This window comes from Pollachius pollachius (genome assembly GCF_949987615.1).
Source record: "Pollachius pollachius genome assembly, chromosome: 17".
NCBI classification, from domain to species: Eukaryota; Metazoa; Chordata; class Actinopteri; order Gadiformes; family Gadidae; genus Pollachius; species Pollachius pollachius.
This window is the reverse complement of record NC_136950.1, coordinates 772,134-791,767: the sequence shown is the minus strand read 5'-3', so window position 1 is coordinate 791,767 and position 19,634 is coordinate 772,134. Positions and strand designations below refer to the sequence as shown.

General features: G+C 42.4%; 1 protein-coding gene across 4 annotated transcripts in view; it reads left to right on the top strand.

The window, feature by feature from the left end:
- The window catches only part of LOC307088604 (NLR family CARD domain-containing protein 3-like), a 43,457-nt gene extending 24,573 nt beyond the window's left edge, over window positions 1-18,884 (top strand). For 3 of the 4 annotated variants that reach the window (XM_079754543.1, XM_079754542.1, XM_079754541.1), the window contains exons 7-11: window positions 6,617-6,790; window positions 8,055-8,228; window positions 15,827-16,000; window positions 16,177-16,223; window positions 16,698-18,884. In XM_079754543.1, the coding sequence (XP_079610669.1) occupies window positions 6,617-6,790; window positions 8,055-8,228; window positions 15,827-16,000; window positions 16,177-16,223; window positions 16,698-17,251 (1,123 nt within the window). In that variant the 3' untranslated portion in view covers window positions 17,252-18,884. The remainder of the gene's footprint in view (window positions 1-6,616; window positions 6,791-8,054; window positions 8,229-15,826; window positions 16,001-16,176; window positions 16,224-16,697) is intronic. The other variant, XM_079754544.1, reaches the window with a different exon arrangement.
- Window positions 18,885-19,634: the final 750 nt, after the last annotated feature.

The following is a 19,634-nucleotide window of genomic DNA, read 5'->3' as shown; positions in this document are numbered from 1 at the left end:
AGATGTGACTCCTCACACCACTTCACAAAATCCTCAATTATCGGGCCATGACTAGTCTCATTTTTCTGGAGGAGACTTACAATAACAGAGTCATCCGCAAACTTAATTATGGTCCTGTTTTCATATTACTTTGAGACATGTTGGTGTATAGGATGAAAGGTAAGGGTGACAGCACACATCCCTGTGGTGAACCAGTAGAGGAGCAGAGTTGGCTAGAGAGTACTCCGTTTACTCTACTGTCTGTGTCCTTCCGGTAAAAAAATCTCCGATCCAACCCACAACATTAAAATCTAGGTTGAATTGTTCTAAAAGCCGGCCCGCCAGGATGTGGGGTTCGATTGTATTAAAGGCACATGAGAAGTCAACAAAAAGGAGTCGTGCATGAGACCCACCTCCCTCCAACTGTTTCGAACGTGAGTGGAGCAAAGTGACAGTGGCATCCTCTACACCCCTATGTGGCCTGTAGGCAAACTGCATGGGATCAAGTACATGCTCAGTTTTTCGCATGATCTCTGACCTTACCAATCTCTTGAAGTTTTTCATTATTATTGATGTAAGAGCCACTGGTCTAAAATCATTAAGGGTTTTTGGACCACTCAATTTGGGGACAGCGACTACCACAACATCCTTCCCGACTTTAGGGACATGCTGTGTCATATATTGTCAGCGCCTGTACTTTTGTTGACCTTTGTCGACTGAAAGACGTTTAAAATGTAATTTTGTGATAGTTGAAAGTGCTGTTTGTCTTTGAGTTTAAAACCAAGTTCCTGAACCTCATGGCTGAAATCAAGGGTATCACAATGATTATAAAAGAAATTAAGAGCATCAGCAAACTCAGTGTCCGACTTGAAGTCCACCAGAGAGAGACATAACTGTTTCTCTGATTCTGGAGGCCGTTATGGTTTTCATACTGGACCAGGCTGAGCCCAGATTATTGGCAGCCATTTTATTCTCCAGTTCAGTCTCATATTTCTGTTTTGCTTTAAACATTTCAATTTTCAGCTCTTTGTTAGCCACATGCAACTCAGAGACTGCTCCACTCTTAAAAGCAAGCCTTTCTTTCTGTACATAAGATTTAACAGAACTATTCACCCATTGTTTATTGTTTGGACAATTTTTAACCTGTTTGCGTGGTATAATTGTGTCTCTACAGAAGGCAGCATATGAACATACTACATCAGCCAGCTCGTCCAAGTCATCATCACAGAACTGTTTAAACATGTCCCAGTCCGTGCTCTCATAACATTCCCTTAGACCAGGGGTCGGCAACCTTTTGTATCAAAAGAGCCATTTTGGCCCATCTCCCGCAAAAAAAAAATGTTTGGAGCCGCAAACTTTTTAATTCACCCCCTCCCTGTGACACTCTGTAAAAAAAAACATAGTTCGTTGCATTCATGAAATTATAAAACAACAAAGAGAAAGCTGTTGAAGAACATTTTATTGCTGTTCTAACAGGAAAACCTCAAACTCTTATGAAGAGGAGAAATAACTTTGAAATAAATCAAACATATAGAACGAGTATAATAAGTCTAAACATAAAGAACATAGTTCGTTGCATTCATGAAATTATAAAACAACAAAGAGAAAGCTGTTGAAGAACATTTGATTGCTGTTCTAACAGGAAAACCTCAAACTCTTATGAAGAGGAGAAATAACTTTGAAATAAATCAAACATATAGAACGAGTAGGCTATAATAAGTCTAAACATAAAGAACACCTAAACAGGTAAACATAGGTTTGTTGTCATCCTCTTGATTTTTCCTCGGCCACAGCAATAAACCATCGAATCTGAACAGAAATCAAAATAACACACCAGCTCAGTTTCTAAAATATATATTTTTTGGTGCAAAATAATAGCCTATTAAATTGTAGTGTCCTCACCTGTTTAATGTGATTTCTGTTTCTGAACATCACTGCTGAGCTTTTCTATGTCGGGGCTGAAGGACGTGACCTTCATCTTAACGCAGGATTGCAGGCTGACATCTGTGAGGCGTGAGCGATATTTTGATTTGACATAGTTCATGTTAGAAAATATTTGCTCGCATAAGTATGTGGATCCAAAGATGGACAGGACTCCAAAGGCATACTTCTTGATGTTGTGATAAGTTTCGGGAATTGCATTCCATGTCTCAAACACAAGTTTGTCGGGTTTGGGAAGGTTTTCTATTTCGCTCCATTTGTGTTCTCGAGCGAGAATAGCCTTCCGACGGGCGACGTCTTCGAGATCAGCTGTCAGACTTTTGAACTTGGACACCCATACCTCTTTGTCAGCTATGTCAGCCAGTTCAATTTCAAGATAGGGTTGACTCACGAAAGTGAATGCTGACATGTTCAGCATGGACGGGTCGATGTCCAGGGGTGTGACGGGGAAGGATAATGTGCTTTTTTCCTTTCTGAACTCACTGAATCTTTGTCCAAATGCAGTTTGCATTGCAATGATCGTGTGCTGCAAGTACTCACAATTGATGTTGTGTGACGTTTTGAACTCTCTCAGGGAGGGGAAGTGAGAGAACGTACCTTTCTCCACATCTCTGGCAAACACTGTCATCTTGCGCTCGAACGCCAAAACATACTCCAGCAGCTGAAGGGCAGTGCTTCCTTTTCCCTGGAGACTTCTGTTCAGAATGTTAAGGTGACCTGTCATATCCACCATGAAGTGCAGCTTTTCCAGCCAATCTGGGTGTTCCAGTTCTGGATAGGTGAGGCCCTTACTTTCCAGGAAAGTTTTCACTTGTTCCAGACAAGCCGCAAACCATTTAAGCACTTCTCCCCTGGACAGCCACCGGACTTTGTTATGCAGCAGGAGATCCGAATATGCGCTGTCGACTTCATCTAACAATGAACAGAACTGTCGGTGGTTTAACCCTTTTGCCATTATTTTGTTGACTATCTGAATGACAAGGTCCATCACCTCTTTGCATTCGGGGGGAAATGTTTGAGCGCACAGTGCTTCTTGGTGCAGGATGCAGTGAAACCTCAGCAGCTCTCAACCCAGCGACTTCTGAAGTAAAGTAATAAACCCCTTCTGTGTTCCTCTCATACTAGGTGCCCCATCAGTAGCCACTGACACCATGTTGGTGGTATTTATTCCTTTGGCTTTTAAACAATTCACCACAGCCTCACAAATGTCCTCCCCCCGTGTTTGGCCTTTGAGCGGTATCAACTCAATAATTTCTTCCTGCGGCCCGTCAGAGTTCACGTATTTGCATAACAGCGCTAGTTGTTCAATGTCGTTCACATCACTGGACTCATCACAGGCGATGGAGAATGCTGGAGCTGAATTTATGTCGTTAATTTGTTGACTGGTGATGTTTTCTGACATCTTAATGGTCCTGTCCTTTACGGTTTTTGCAGAGAGAGGCATATCTTTAATTTTCTGAACAATTTCAGTTTTGTTTTTAAAGTCCGAGAATAGATGTTCTGATATTTTAATGAATGTCTCTTTCAAGTATTCTCCATCTGTGAATGGCTTTCCGCACCTGACGATCTCCTGAGCTGCCGCAAAACTAGCAGCAGTTGTTGAATTTGGAGACTTGATCCATTTCTTAAAAGTAATTTTACTCTGCTCACATTTCCGCAGCAGTTCCGAAATCGCTCTTTTCCTTTCATCTCCTGCTTGGTACTTTTCAGCAAATGCGGAGTGTTTGTTCTGGAAATGTCTTTCAACATTACATTTTTTGTTATTGGCTAATTTCTCGCCACATATCAAGCATATAGGTAAGCCTGCATCAGTAGTACTGAAAGCAAATGAATCTGTCCACGCTGAATTAAAATCTCGATTTTCCTCTGCCACTTTTCTTTTCTTGGATTTATCCATGGTAAGTTTACTCAATATTAGTCAGAGAGGGAGTTACATGGTTAAATCTTTAGCTGTCATGTGGCATCAGGGATAGCCTACAGTAGCCTACAGTAGACTACAGTAGCCAGTCAGCAGCGTCAACCGTTGACGTTCTACGTGATCGGTCATGGCCAGCAATGTAAACAAGGAATAGATAGCATAGCATAGCATAGCGATACAATAGTCAAGTAATGAAAAAACTGTAAGGACCTTTATTATCAAAATATAACGTACTGAAACTTTAATATTCAACACAGCTAAATAACTTTTTGACTACGAACTTTAATGCTGTAAACCCTTCTCGCTCAGTATTCGTTCGTGCAATTGGCTGTCAACGGTGGATGCTGCTGATTGGCGGCTCACTGGCATGTCCCGCCTCCTGCCAATGGCAGCATCTAGGCTACTTCCTGATGCCAGATGCCAGTTAAAGATTTAACTCCTACTGGGATTAGCCACCTGCAAATCAACGAAGCTTTGTCATTCACTCCCCCCCTCACGGTAGCGCTATTGCGCATCCATTGCGACCTCTCGTTTAGTTGACGATACATATAAAAATATATATATAATATTTATTATTTATAATTTATTTATTTATTTATTTTTTTTTAAGAAAACTGCAGGGAGCCACGGCTGAGGGGCTAAAGAGCCGCAGGTTGCCGACCCCTGCCTTAGACAGTCCACAGCTTCTTCTGTCCAGTTCTTGTTTTTCCTCATTTCAGTATTTTCTCTCTTTTAAACAGTCTTGTATGTCGGCGATTGATGCACGCAATTGTGATCAGCTGACCCCAGCGGGGGAAGTGGCAGTGATTTGTATGTGTCCCTTACTGACCCATAACAGAGATCAAGTGTCTTATCCTGCCTGGTTGGACAGGTGACAAATTGCTGTGTCTTTTTAAGGGACACATGGTTAAAATCACCTAAAATGAAGTTGGGCGCATCTGGTGAAATTGACAGTCATTTTAGCACTACGTCAAAGAGTTTGTGGAGGCAGAGGCATCATTTGCCCTTGGATGTATACAGACTGCTGTTGAAAAGAGTTGAGGGAACTCAACGTGGTAGATAGAAAGGACACAATGGTACAGTTAGAAGTTCAAAGTCTGATGTACAGATGCGTTCTCTGACAGTCTCAACACTACAATAGAGCTTGTAAAAATAAAAACATTTTAACAAGCAGTGTTAACAAAACATGCTGTGAAGCTCTGGCCTCAGTTCTCAGCTCCAACTCCTCTAGTCTGAGAGAGCTGGACCTGAGTACCAATGATCTGCAGGATTCAGGAGTGAAGCTGCTCTCTGCTGGACTGGGCAGTCCACACTGTACACTGGAAACTCTCAGGTCAGTTTTACCCAATGGTCAAACAGTTACACCACAAGATCAGAGGACATTGAATAGATTTACCTCCAGAAAGATGAACAGATTCACTGACTTTAAATAAGTTGTTAATGTTATAATTGCATAGGGGGTCTGTTACGTCCCCCGCTAGGGGAAGGGGTGGCAACATAAAACCAGATGTCTTTGGTTAACTTAAAGTCATTTATTCAACCTGGATCTTGGGGTAGTCAATTAAACACAAACAGAGGAGGCAAAACTACAAAAGGAAAAGGGCCATTGGGTGCTGTCCAAATCAAAGAAATGAATAAAACCAAAGAAAAGCTCTCTAAAATACACAAGTGGAACAGCACCCCTGCGCCTAGTGTTCCTAAACAAAGGAGTAAATGCGTGTCGGTTTTCGATAGTGTCTAACAAACTTTCCCTAGGCCCAGTTCCCAGGTAGCTAACAAGAGCCTCAATCAAGTAAAAAAAGAAAGCATTTGAAGACCTAAATGGCAAGCTGCAAATCCGAGACAAGCTGCCGCGAATGTTGAGCTCGCCCGTCTTTTATCTTCCTCGGATCCTCGGCTTTCCGATGCAGCAACCAATCACGTCCGGGGAAAAGCACATGGTCATCTGCATGGCCATCGACAAACAGAGGATTTTACCCATGAGGGCGGGGTGTCGGTCCGCAACCGTAACAGGGTCCTTTTCTGTTTTTACCGCCAGCGCCTCGACATCTCTTTCCTCACCAACCAACTCTTCATCCTCCTCCTCCTCAATCAAATACCTACTAATAATAACTGGCTGCTGATTGGATAATATACTCCAATAAGGATGTATCTTCTTCTCTGGGTCATCCAGAATAGTGCATTTCTTCACATGCTCTTGAGTAGTGCTAGTGCTGCGGTGACGTTTCAATGAAACTTTTCACAAAGTACAAACCAGTGTTTTAGTTTTCTGATCAAAGCAGAGTGTCTTCATGGGAACTTAAGTGGGTCGTGTTTACCAATAGAGCGATCACATTGGCGTCACAATACAGCCGCACTTTAACTCTGCACTGAACTAAACCTTGGCAGTCTGTGTCCATCGCAGCGCCATTATCACTCATCTTATCAAACACAAAACCTCATCTCACTCTATTTGTGTTGCCATGACAATACAAGGTGTACGTTGGATTCAGTTTGTTAATGATGGTATAAGATGTGTGTTTTATTACATTCCTATTCTACTCATAATCATGTAAGGTTGCCCTTAGAATTGTTTAGTAAAGTGTAATAGATTATTCTTAGAACTTGGTATTTTTATGGACAATTTCAGGATTTTAGGTTATTTGTCCTCTAACTAAGACATATTTTGAAAATCTACTGTACTGACATTTAGTCAAAATAATAAAACATATCTAATAACAAATTTCAAATGAAACATTCAACCCAATTCCTGACATGTTGTGTTTCTTGCGTGTGAAGGCTGAATGGCTGCGATCTGTCAGAGGAATGCTGTGAAGCTCTGGCCTCAGTTCTCAGCTCCAACTCCTCTAGTCTGAGAGAGCTGGACCTGAGTACCAATGATCTGCAGGATTCAGGAGTGAAGCTGCTCTCTGCTGGTCTGGGGAGTCCACACTGTACACTGGAAACTCTCAGGTCAGTTTCACTCAATGGTCAAATACTTACACCACAAGTTACACATCAGACGATGTTGAAAAGATTTAAGTAATAAACATATAATAACATACAACAAACATACAGTAATCTGAGGCCTCAGATGGGAGTTCACCCTGCGGCTCTCCAAGAGCTCCGCAAGGAGAAGTCCAAAGCATTGGCAAAGCAAGGACTTCTTAAACAGTGTTGTCAGGATGCTGCTAACAGCTCTGCTCCCCAATAAAACTTATATGGTAAACCAGATGGTAGTCAATAATAGATGGAAACCTTCATGTCTGTATCAGAGGGAGACGTAGCCGTGCCCCTTGACCCCACCAAGGGGTCAGGGAAAAAGGTACAGACATCAAAGGGCAGTTAGAGAAACACAATGCAAAAATTTAATTTTCCCATTACAGTGTGCGTTGTAACACATTCTTAGTTTGTTAATGACGGTATGAGGTGTGTTGTAACACATTCTTAGTTTGTTAATGACGGTATGAGGTGTGTGTTGTAACACATTCTTAGTTTGTTAATGACGGTATGAGGTGTGTGTTGTAACACATTCTTAGTTTGTTAATGACGGTATGAGGTGTGTGTTGTAACACATTCTTAGTTTGTTAATGACGGTATGAGGTGTGTGTTGTAACACATTCTTAGTTTGTTAATGACGGTATGAGGTGTGAGTTGTAACACATTCTTAGTTTGTTTATGACGGTATGAGGTGTGTGTTGTAACACATTCTTAGTTTGTTAATGACGGTATGAGGTGTGTGTTGTAACACATTCTTAGTTTGTTAATGACGGTATGAGGTGTGTGTTGTAACACATTCTTAGTTTGTTAATGACGGTATGAGGTGTGTGTTGTAACACATTCTTAGTTTGTTAATGACGGTATGAGGTGTGTGTTGTAACACATTCTTAGTTTGTTAATGACGGTATGAGGTGTGTGTTGTAACACATTCTTAGTTTGTTAATGACGCTACAAGGTGTGTATTGTAACATTTATATTCTGCTTATCATGTAATCAGACAGTAAGCTTTCCTTAAAATTATTTATTAAGTTTAATTAACATCATAATACATAAAACTTATTTTAAGGGAAGTATATTGACGAGATTTGTGAAACTTTGTGGAATCTGACTCTTAATATTTAAAGTTCATTAACTTTAATTATATTTTTTGTTCATGTGTGTAAAATTACTTTGGTTTCAATGATCCTAAAACATTATTCATGGTTCCTAACATGTTGTGTTTATTGTTTGTGTGAAGGCTGAATGGCTGTCATCTGTCAGAGGAATGCTGTGAAGCTCTGGCCTCAGTTCTCAGCTCCAACTCCTCTAGTCTGAGAGAGCTGGACCTGAGTACCAATGATCTGCAGGATTCAGGAGTGGAGCTGCTCTCTGCTGGACTGGGGAGTCCACACTGTACACTGGAAACTCTAAGGTCAGTTTTACTCAATGGTCAAACAGTTACAACACAAGTTCCACATCAGAGGACAGTTATATAACTCAGCTTTTAACTCAGTACCTGTGATGACCAGATCCATGACTTGGGTCATTGGAGAAGTAACACCTTGTTGTTTAGGTGGATATTCTTATACATCCATATGCCTGCAACTTTTCAATTGCAAATTTAAAAATGTAATGACATTTACAAAAAATCGTATAAGTATAATAATATTGCCCCCCCACTGTCCCTTATATGGGATGGTGATAGTTTAGAGCAGTGTGAAGTACAGGGGGTCTTGGGAGGGTCTAACCCCTACCTCAGACCCCCTGAAAGCCTCAACAGAAACATTTTGGAGGGTCTCTGGAAAGATATAAAAGATATTTGAAATATTTGAAACTTGTCACGCTAAACGTGTTTTAAAGCATACTATATCCAGTACTCATTATCTAAATTGCTAATTTTGTATTCACAAATATGAATAGGATACAGAATAATATTGTTATATTATGTACCCAATGAAGAAACAGACTCATTAAAGCTCTATTGATTATGAACTAATAAATAAGGAAAGCCAAGGATTAATACTTGTTAATTGATAGTTAAGTCAAGCTGTATTTCAACAGCTGTAAGCAGTGATGTAGTGGTTCTGGGAGAAGTGGGGATACTCTAAATGTCTTAAAGCGCCCTGTGTTATAAGCAGTGACATTAAGACTACTCTTGCATCTTTAGTGCACCCATAAATGAGCCAGTAATGTTGGCACATTGTCACTTAACTTCTGCTGCTTGGCCAGGATTGACTTTGCATCAGTCCTGGCCCACAGACTATAGGGTGAGACCACTACATTATTATGCATTCTGAGTGAACTATTCCTGATTCCTTCGTCCATCCACACATGAAAATTGGAAAATTAGTAGTCTATCGGCCAGTCGTTTATTTAGTAAACTGTCTCTTATAACAGATGATGTAGGCCAGAGTGCTACCATTAGAAAATTAACATTATTTGTCAAAGAGGGTTTGCAAATATTACTGAAAGGTATTGTATGTTACTTACCTTGAATGTATTTTAAGTTTCACATGAATACATTTTAAATTCTAATGGATTAGGTTGTTGTGAGCACTGCTTCATACAGTAGGTCTGAACATCACTGACTGCTTTAATGAGTCACTTAAAATGTTAGAACGGAGCATGAATCACAGGAAGGCCTGGGCCCGTCCAGTGATCTTTCATTTGACAGTAAAATGTCGTCACCTTTTTTGGCCATCACCAGTTTGCACCCATGATAATAATACTTTTGATCATGTTAGTGGTTTCCCTGATTGATCTATAATCTAGATGGTACTACAATCTTGCCGAGTTCTAGGTAAAGGTGATACTTTAATCTAGTGAAATAAAAAGAAGCCAAAAGTCCTGTCGTTGAGTGGACCTCGCTCCACAGCGGAATAGAGACTAGGGCTTGGGGCGCTACAATACTGATATATTATCTGGCCGTTGAATACCCGCTTGTTTCCATAAAGGCCTTCTTCCACGTGTGGCCCCATGGTCCCAATCCAAATGTGGTGTGGTTTAGAAAACCAAACGTATTATGGCGAGCAGCACAGGAAGGATGAGACGGGAGCCCAGGTTAAACCAATTATGCAGTTCCGTGCCCCATACACCGCACGACTCTGGACTGCCTTCATTCACGACCAACATCAAACATGGAAAACAGCGCACCCAATAAACAAAGACGTCACTCTCGGTGACGGTGGCGGCAACGATACACACAACATGTCAACACTCAACAACACACAACTAATTAACAATCCCAACCCATTAACCCCACTCAATCTAACAACCACACTGTCCCCGAAAGGGTCCAAACCCCAGGATAAATGAACCCCCCAGAATCGGGGGTTCATCGTGTCGACCGCTCTAGCTTAATCCGATCTGTCAGACTACCATTCACTTTCACTCTTGCCGTTGGCTCATGATGCAATGACCGTATGCATTTGATAGAGTCTCTATTGAAGCCAAATTTTTCTAGGACTTTATACAGGTAGGTCCACCCCACACAATCAAATGCCTTTTCCGCATCTAAACTCACTAAGACCAGACTCTTTCCCCTCCTTTTAAATTCCTCCACTATATGAATTGTCTTCCTTATATTGTCCTGTGCCTGCCTTCCTTTTATGAAACCAGTCTGGTCTTTATCTATAATATTGGGCATGAATGACTCAAATCTTTTTGAGATAATTGAAGTAAAGATCTTATAGTCAACATTAAGCATGGATATCGGTCTATAGCTACTACACAGTTCTGTATCCCTGCCCTCTTTAGGTATTATAGAAATAATAGCCTCTTTCCAGGATGGGGGAGTTTTGCCCATATAGTATCTAAATGATGCTAACAATAAGGGGTTCCTGCCTAAATACTTTATAGAATTCCGATGGGAATCCATCACTACCTGATGATTTACTATTTCTCGTTCTACTAATTGCATTCCCCACCTCTTCCTCCGTAATATCTGAGTTGGAGAATTTATTCTGCCCTTCCCCTATCGATGAATAAGTCTAGCCCCTCTAAAAATGTCTTGATACTCTCTTCATCTGCTGCAGCTGGTTGTGTGTATAGTGTCCTATAGTATTCCTCAAGTGCTCCCTCTATTTCCTCTGGCTCTTTAAATAACTCATTAATGTTCGGGTTCCTAATCTTATGAATAGTGCTAAATTTTTTTTGTACCCTAATCCTTCTGGCAAATAATTTATTTGCTTTGGGTCCCCCTTCATAGTACGCCTGCCTCACAAACCTCACTTTTTCTCCACCTCTGTCAATAATATCTTATCTATCTTGCTTCTAGTTTCTTTGACCTTTGCAAGTGCCTCCTGGTCATTTGTGTTTTTATGTTGTATTTTAAACTCTTTTAGTTGCCCTGTTAAGTTTTGATACAGTTCCAGTTTGGTCTTTTTAAGGTGTGCCGTTCGTGCTATGAGTTTCCCCCTTATTACTGCCTTCAGAGCGTCCCACAGAATAATAGGGTTTACTTCTCCATTGTCATTTTCTTCACTATATCTTGTTATATCTCCCTTTATTTCTTTCTCTAATTCCTTATTATTCAGTAGACCAACATTTAACCTCCAGACTGTGTTCTTTCTCCTACCGGTTTGACTCACCGTCAGATATACTGCACTATGGTCAGACAAGTCGGTAACACCTATCTTACAGTCTTCTACCCTGATTTTATCCTCCATGGACATGAGAAAATAGTCTATTCTAGCATAGGTTGAGTGTGGATGTGAATAGTATGAGTAGTCTCTATCTAGTGTATGCCTATCTCTTCATATACAGTGGGGCAAAAAAGTATTTAGTCAGCCACCAATTGTGCAAGTTCTCCCACTTAAAAAGACGAGAGAGGCCTGTAATTTTCATCATAGGTAAACCTCAGCTATGAGAGACAAAATGAAAAAGAAAATCCAGAAAATCACATTGTCTGATTTTTTAAGAATTTATTTGCAAATTATGGTGGAAAATAAGTATTTGGTCACCTACAAACCAGCAAGATTTCTGGCTGTCACAGACCTGTAACTTCTTCTTTAAGAGGCTCCTTTGTCCTCCACTTGTTACCTGTATTAATGGCACCTGTTTGAACTCCTTATCCGTATAAAAGACACCTGTCAACAAACTCAAACAGTCACACTCCAAACTCCACTATGACCAAGACCAAAGAGCTGTCAAAGGACACCAGAAACACAATTGTAGACCTGCACCAGGCTGGGAAGTCTGAATCTGCAATAGGTAAGCAGCTTGGTGTGAAGAAATCAACTGTGGGAGCAATTATTAGGAAATGGAATACATACAAGACCACTGATAATCTCCCTCGATCTGAGGCTCCACGCAAGATCTCACCCTGTGGGGTCAAAATGATCACAAGAACGGTGAATAAAAATCCCAGAACCACACGGGGGGACCTAGCGAATGACCTCCAGAGAGCTGGGACCAAAGTAACAAAGGCTACCATCACTAACACACTACGCCGCCAGGGACTCAAATCCTGCAGTGCCAGACGTGTCCCCCTGCTAAAGCCAGTGCATGTCCGGGCCTGTTTGAAGTTTGCTAGAGAGCATTTGGATGATCCAGAACAGGATTGGGAGAATGTCATATGGTCAGATGAAACCAAAATATAACTTTTTGGTAAAAACTCAACTCGTCGTGTTTGGAGGAGAAAGAATGCTGAGTTGTATCCAAAGAACACCATACCTACAGTGAAGCATGGGGGTGGAAACATCATGCTTTGGGGCTGTTTTTCTGCCAAGGGACCAGGACGTCTGATCCGTATGACGGAAAGAATGAATGGGGCCATGTATCGTGAGATTTTGAGTGAAAACCTCCTTCCATCAGCAAGGGCACTGAAGATGAAACGTGGCTGGGTCTTTCAGCATGACAATGACCCCAAACACACCGCCCGGGCAACGAAGGAGTGGCTTCGTAAGAAGCATTTCAAGGTCCTGAAGTGGCCTAGCCAGTCTCCAGATCTCAACCCCATAGAAAATCTTTGGAGGGAGTTGAAAGTCCGTGTTGCCCAGCGAAGGCCCAAAAACATCACTGCTCTAGAGGAGATCTGCATGGAGGAATGGGCCAAAATACCAGCAGCAGTGTGTGAAAACCTTGTAAAGACTTACAGAAAACGTTTGACCTCTGTCATTGCCAACAAAGGGCATGTAACAAAGTATTGAGATGACCTTTTGTTATTGACCAAATACTTATTTTCCACCATAATTTGCAAATAAATTCTTTAAAAATCAGACAATGTGATTTTCTAGATTTATTTTTTTCATTTTGTCTCTCATAGCTGAGGTATACCTATGATGAAAATTACAGGCCTCTCTCATCTTTTTAAGTGGGAGAACTTGCACAATTGGTGGCTGACTAAATACTTTTTTGCCCCACTGTATCTGTGATTCCTAGCTGCTTCATTTGTATTTTCATGTACTTGGAGATATGTGTCCTACCTTTTCTTGTACTCATCGTATCTAAGTCATGATTAAAAACCACATTGAAGTCGTCCCCCCCCCCCGCAAATCAAGATCCCATCCATTTCCACAGCTATGACATCAAATAGCTCCTCAAAGAATGTCTTATCGCTGTCCGGTGGTGCGTACACATTAATCAATGTAACCATTTGTCCTTCCATTTTTGGAAGGACAAATGGTTCTTCCTAAACCACCACATACCTTCCTTCCCTGTCACCTATTTCTTTGTTAGTTTCAAATTTCACTGAGTTTTTTATTAGTGCGGACACCCCTCTCCTATGAGACTGCTTAAATGAGCTTTAAAATGCATTGTTATATCCATATCTTTTAAATTGTTCAAGTTCTTGTGATGACACGTGTTTCTTGTAAAAAAAATAAGCTGCAACTCCTTCTTTCTAAAGTTTGTTAACTCTTTCCCTCTTTTTATCGGATTGTTCATACCATTAACATTTAATGACACCGTTCTAATACCCCTACATTGCATAATAATTCCTCTCGAAACATTATTCTGTTCTCCACATGTCACATAACCCAATATGTAAAATTACAGCAACTGCTGAACTAAACTTTTTTTCTTTCTTTCTGTTTCTCCCTGTTTTATGTAGCAAATTTTACTATTGTATATTGTTTTTCATTTGTACTGTAACATCCACCTGCCTAATGGACTACAGATGGATATTAGGCCCCGGGATACAATCTGGCATATTGACGTGTGCTGCTGTACATGTTTATTGATGTAAATTGTCCTGAAATCAAATAAATAAATAAAAACAAATTTGAACAATCAGAACTTGAACTTCAAAGGCGTTTCAGGGTTTCAAATATGTCCCCCTGTCCCCTGTAGGTAGGTGAGGGGTAGAGCCTCTCCTAGTGAGAGGGCCACCTTAGTGGCAAAGATCTCCTCAGGCGGTGATCTCCCGAGCTCACTATAAGTGTCCAACATCTAAATTCCAGAGCTCCTGGCTTTGTGTACATTTTCCATTCATTATTTGAACCCTTGGCATAAATATACATTTGCCACAAGTGATCCTATAAGTCCCTCAGCCTATGCTCTTGTAAATGATCACATCACTGCGGTGTTTCGAAAGGACCGTCAAGCCACGAAACAATAGGCGTAATTAAAAAGTTCTAAACTAAAATCTGTGTTGGTGTCCGTGCTCTTTACTTATCGGTCACCGTGGCGCTTCACGTCCTTTATTCTCCCTCGTACGCTCATCTCCTGATTTTGGTCCACTTGCGCACTGCCTCCAGTCTCCGCAGAGGTGTCGGTCTCTCCCCTCCCGGGTCTGGGACCTGCCATCCTCTCTGCCGCATCGCCCTCGCCGCATCCTGAGCGCTGTTGTATACTTTGACTCCTACGGTCCAGTGAACTCTTAGTGTGTCCCTTGGGGATTGGAACAGAATCCCCCTCTCTTTTAGAATTGTTTTGATACCTGCATATCTCTGACGTTTAGCCGTTTTGATGTTGTACGTCCTGGCACTTGTACATTACACTTATTCAAGGTACTTAATTGTGTAGCATCTACAGTAGCTGCTATCGCTGCTATTGCTGCTACACGGGGAATGGGTTAGCCTAGTGATTGTAATACTTGCACTTGGTTCAATGAACGTCTTTACTGTACCGACAGCGATATATTGTTTCACTTCTTATGACAAATGTACTTATTGTAACAAATGCACTTATTGTAAGTCGCTTTGGATAAAAGCGTCTGCTAAATGCCCTAAATGTAAATGTAAATGTAACACCTTGTTGTTTAGGTGGATATTCTAATAAATCCATATGCCTGCAACCTTTTAATTCCAAATATAAAAATTAACTCTAAATATAATAATATTGCCCCCCCACTGTCCCCCGTATACGGGACGGTGATAGATAGGGCAGGGTGAAGCACAGGGCGTCTTGGGAGGGTCTAACCCCTAGTTGGACATCTCGGACCCCCTGAAAGCCTCAACAGAGACATTTTGGAGGGTCTCTGGAAAGATATAAAACATATTTGAGATATTTGAAACTTGCAATTGTCGCACAAAACGTGTTTTAACGCATACTATATCCAGTACTCATTATCTAAATTGCTAATTCTTTATTCACAGATAGGAATAGATAGGAATAACATTGTTATATTGTGTACCCAGTGAAGAGACAAACTCATTAAAGCTCTATTCATTATGAACTAATAAATAAGGAAAGCCAAGGATTAATACTTGTTAATTAATAGTTAAGTCCAGCTATATTGTAACAGCACAATTGTAGAAAGGGAGTGTGTGTTTAATCAGATGAAATCTAAAGAAGCCAAAAGTCCTGTCGTTGAGTGGACCTCGCTCTACAGCTGCCATCTTCAACCGCTGGCCGGAAGGAGCTCCACACATCCACACACACCTCGCCGTGGGTGTCCCTTCCCTGGACCAGGAAGTGCTTCATAAAAGGACCGTCACCAAGGCAACGCCACTTGTGTTTGGATTAGGACGTTCACAAACTGGTTGGCAGACTGGAAAAACACAGGATTTTACACACGTGTGTGTGTGTGTGTGTGTGTGTGTGTGTGTGTGTGTGTGTGTGTGTGTGTGTGTGTGTGTGTGTGTGTAGCTTGTCTGGCTGCCTGGTCACACAGGAAGGCTGTGCTTCTCTGGCCTCAGCTCTGAGCTCCAACCCCTCCCATCTGAGAGAGCTGGACCTGAGCTACAATCACCCAGGAGACTCTGGAGCTGCGCTGCTCTCTGCTGGACTGGAGGATCCACGCTGGAGACTGGACACTCTCAGGTATGGAGAGGACAGCTCACCACTCAGGGACAAAGTCTCCTACGAGGATTCAAGCCGCTGCTAGATGAAGTGGTTTGAAGAGGCAGCTGTAACTCACGTTGTGTACAACGTGATGAGACGGCCGATGATGAAGGTGAATGTTTCAACATGCTGCTCTCACTTTGTTTCCCCCCCAGTGTGGAGCACGGTGGAGTGTGGAGGCTGAAACCAGCTCTAAAGAAGTGTAAGTGTCTGTTTGATTCATCACATCACACACTCACTACTGAGATGGAAAGCCCATCCACACAGCAGGAAGTGAGATCAGATCCTACTGGGAATGAGGATGATGGCTGACATCATGTATCTTCCATATATTAATACTGTCCAATCATCATGAAGATAACATCTGGGCTCGGGGGAGGGGGGGGGGAGATGGGGCTGAGGGTCCACACACACACACACACACACACACACACACACACACACACACACACACACACACACACACACACACACACACACACACAACAAAGGGTGCTGAGGGGAGGGTCTGTGCTCGGGGGCGGGGAGGGGGTGAAGGCGGAGTCTGAAGCAATAGCGTTACTATAACATCACATGACCCCCCCCCCTCACATGTCATGTTCAGGAGAACAGTACCAGTGATGATGATGAGGATGAAGAGCGGTTTAGCAGCTCATCATGTCTGGTTCTCCCTCAGATGCCTGTGAACTCACCCTGGACCCCAACACGGCCCACAGAGAACTCTCTCTGTCTGAGGACAACAGGAAGGTGACGTGGGTTAGAGAGGACCAGCCGTATCCGGATCACCCAGAGAGATTTGACTACTGGGACCAGGTGTTGGGTAGAGAGGCTCTGACTGGCCGCTGTTACTGGGAGGTAGAGAGGGAAGGAGGTGTTGTTATAGGAGTGACATACAGAGGAATCACAAGGAGAGGAGGGGGTGGTGACAGCAGGCTTGGACTGAACAACAAGTCCTGGAGTCTTGATTGTGATGATGGTCGTTACTCTGCCGTGTACAACGGTACAGTAACAGCCCTCCCTCCCCCCCCCGCTGGCTCCACCACAGTAGGAGTGTATCTGGACCGGCCTGCTGGCTCTCTGTCCTTCTACAGAGTGTCCCCAGGTGGAGGAGGGTCCTCAGACACACTGACACACCTCCACACCTTCTGGTCCTCCTTCACCCAGGAGGACCTCCTCCCTGGGGTCAGGGTATGGAGGTGGGGGTCCTCAGCGTCTCTCTGTCGGTTGTAGACACACACACACACACACACACACACACACACACACACACACACACACACACACACACACACACGAAGGGTGCTGGGTAGGGTCCTCGGGGGTCGGCGGGGCCTCAGTGTCTCTGAGTGGGAGTTGGGGGGGGGGGGTGAGGGTGTAGACAGACACACACACACACACACACACACACACACACACACACACACACACAGAGGGGTTCTGAGGGTCCCTGTGTTCTGGGTTAGGGGCCTCAGTGTCTCTGTGTCAGTTATAGTCTCTCTCTCTCTCTCTCAACACTCTCATATATTAACACACACGCGTGCACATACATAACACTTAATGCAGTACATGTATGTATGCATTACATAATGCATACATGACACAACCATGCGCCCACACACACACACACATGAAGGGTGTGTGAGGGGGGCTTGGGGAGGGGGGGAGGGTGAGACACCCAATTACCAACTGGTCTCGCTCACTTCTCTCCTGTTCAAACTCAACTGGCAGAACCCTTGAGTCATGTGTGAGAGCATAGAAGAGGCCTCAGGTGAGCTCTGCTGTGTTGGAGATGAGCTGCTCTGGCCTGATCAGGATGGAGGTGGGATACAGACTGATTTACATGTGTGGGATGGCTCAGCGGGTTGGGTGGCTCTATGTTTTCTCAGATAGTCCAAATGGCTCTGCCGTTTGTCCTTTCCGTTATTATGCCCTATGTGGTCATCGAGTTATCTCCCTGTGTGTTTCACCGGATGACCGACCCCCCAACCGACCCCCCCGGGGACTGACCCGATCTTGTTGCCCCCCCTCAGGGTAGCTGTGTTAGAGAGCCCACCCCGTCCCAAGGTCTGGTGCCCCAAACTCCCCAACGTTTCTAAGGCTAAGCCTTCCTCTGGGCCCTTTAATGTTGTTAGACTAACAGAACCACTTTTCTGCTGGGGACAGAGAGAGCTGTCAGAGAAAGGTGGAGCTTCACCGCCCAGCAGAGGGAGGTGTCTGGACAGTCCATTTCCTTTATTTTACAATTTAAAATCTGTTTTGGTTTAATCATGAGTAACCTAATGAGTTTTTTATTTTTTAATTAGCCTACACCTGGTTTACTTGTGGTTGATGAGTATACTTTTTTATGTTTGCTATTGCCTTTTATGCTTCATTTTGTTGATTTAGATAATTGTTAATTTCTTACCAGTAGATCCACTGAATTGTCATTTTAAAGGGTGATCTTTAAACTACGTTTAATATGATGGAGAGGGAGGAATGTAGAATGTTGGTGTATTTTAATGCCTCTCTGTGTTCACATCTCTTAGTCTAGGACCAGGCCAGTGCCTCTCCTACTGTACGAGGTGTTATTTCCAACATTCCATTCCATCATTTGTGATGTCCCAACAAGGACGAACCAACCCGGTCGTCTGGGACATAGCCAGGGCCGCCATATACCTTATCAAGGGAGACACTGTTATTTTGTTATTCACGCTTTCTTTCCTATAATACTGGCCTCAAACCTTTGGTTCGGTGAGAAGAGGGATCGACAGCCAAGGAGCACGTCTGGAGACTGTTCCTCTCCTCCTACACTGAGACTATCCCACCTTAATCTGTACCTGTGCTGTATTACATCCTCCAATAAACCTGCTATTCAACCCTCTGACCCAACCTGGCAAGTTGATTTGATTCCACTTCAAGAATTACTACTACGAGGGAGAAATACACAACGCAGTCTTTACAAACAGTTTAGAAATGAGCAGAAATCGAACACATATAGATCTGTTTCACCTTCACCTCATTTATAATCTTTCTATTTTTTTTGGCCTAAGGGAAGCTTTTTTTGCAGTCAGTTCAGCTGAACATTTAACTGTATTACAGTAACAAATAAGTTACAGTTTTGAACTTGTGCACTGATTTAATCATTAAATCCCCTGAAAAAACATTCTCTTACTGTAGTGTTTTTCATTTTACTTATCAGTGCAATTACTGTACTGTGAGTTTGGCCAAAATTGGTAACATTGGTGTATTTTCAGAACTCCAACAATGTTGCAGTATCAACTCTAGGTGTACAGCATGACTCTGTGGGATTGTGAGTTTAGCCCATTGAAGCTCATTGGATAGACAAATATGCATTGTATCCTATCGAGATACAATTGTGTCAATGCAATATTGATGTGATATATTCACAGTATTGTATTAAAATATGGCAAGAATATTTATACTGTATGTACCACATAATTGCAACTTTAAAAAAGACGTTTTTTCTAAACAATTGTATACATTTGAATATGTAACATGGCCTCATAAAGTCAAAACAAAGGTAAACAGTATTTTGATGGAAGTGTTTTAAATGTATCACACAAGTGTTTAATTGATGCTCTCTAATAGATATTCATATGATCATTGTGTTTCT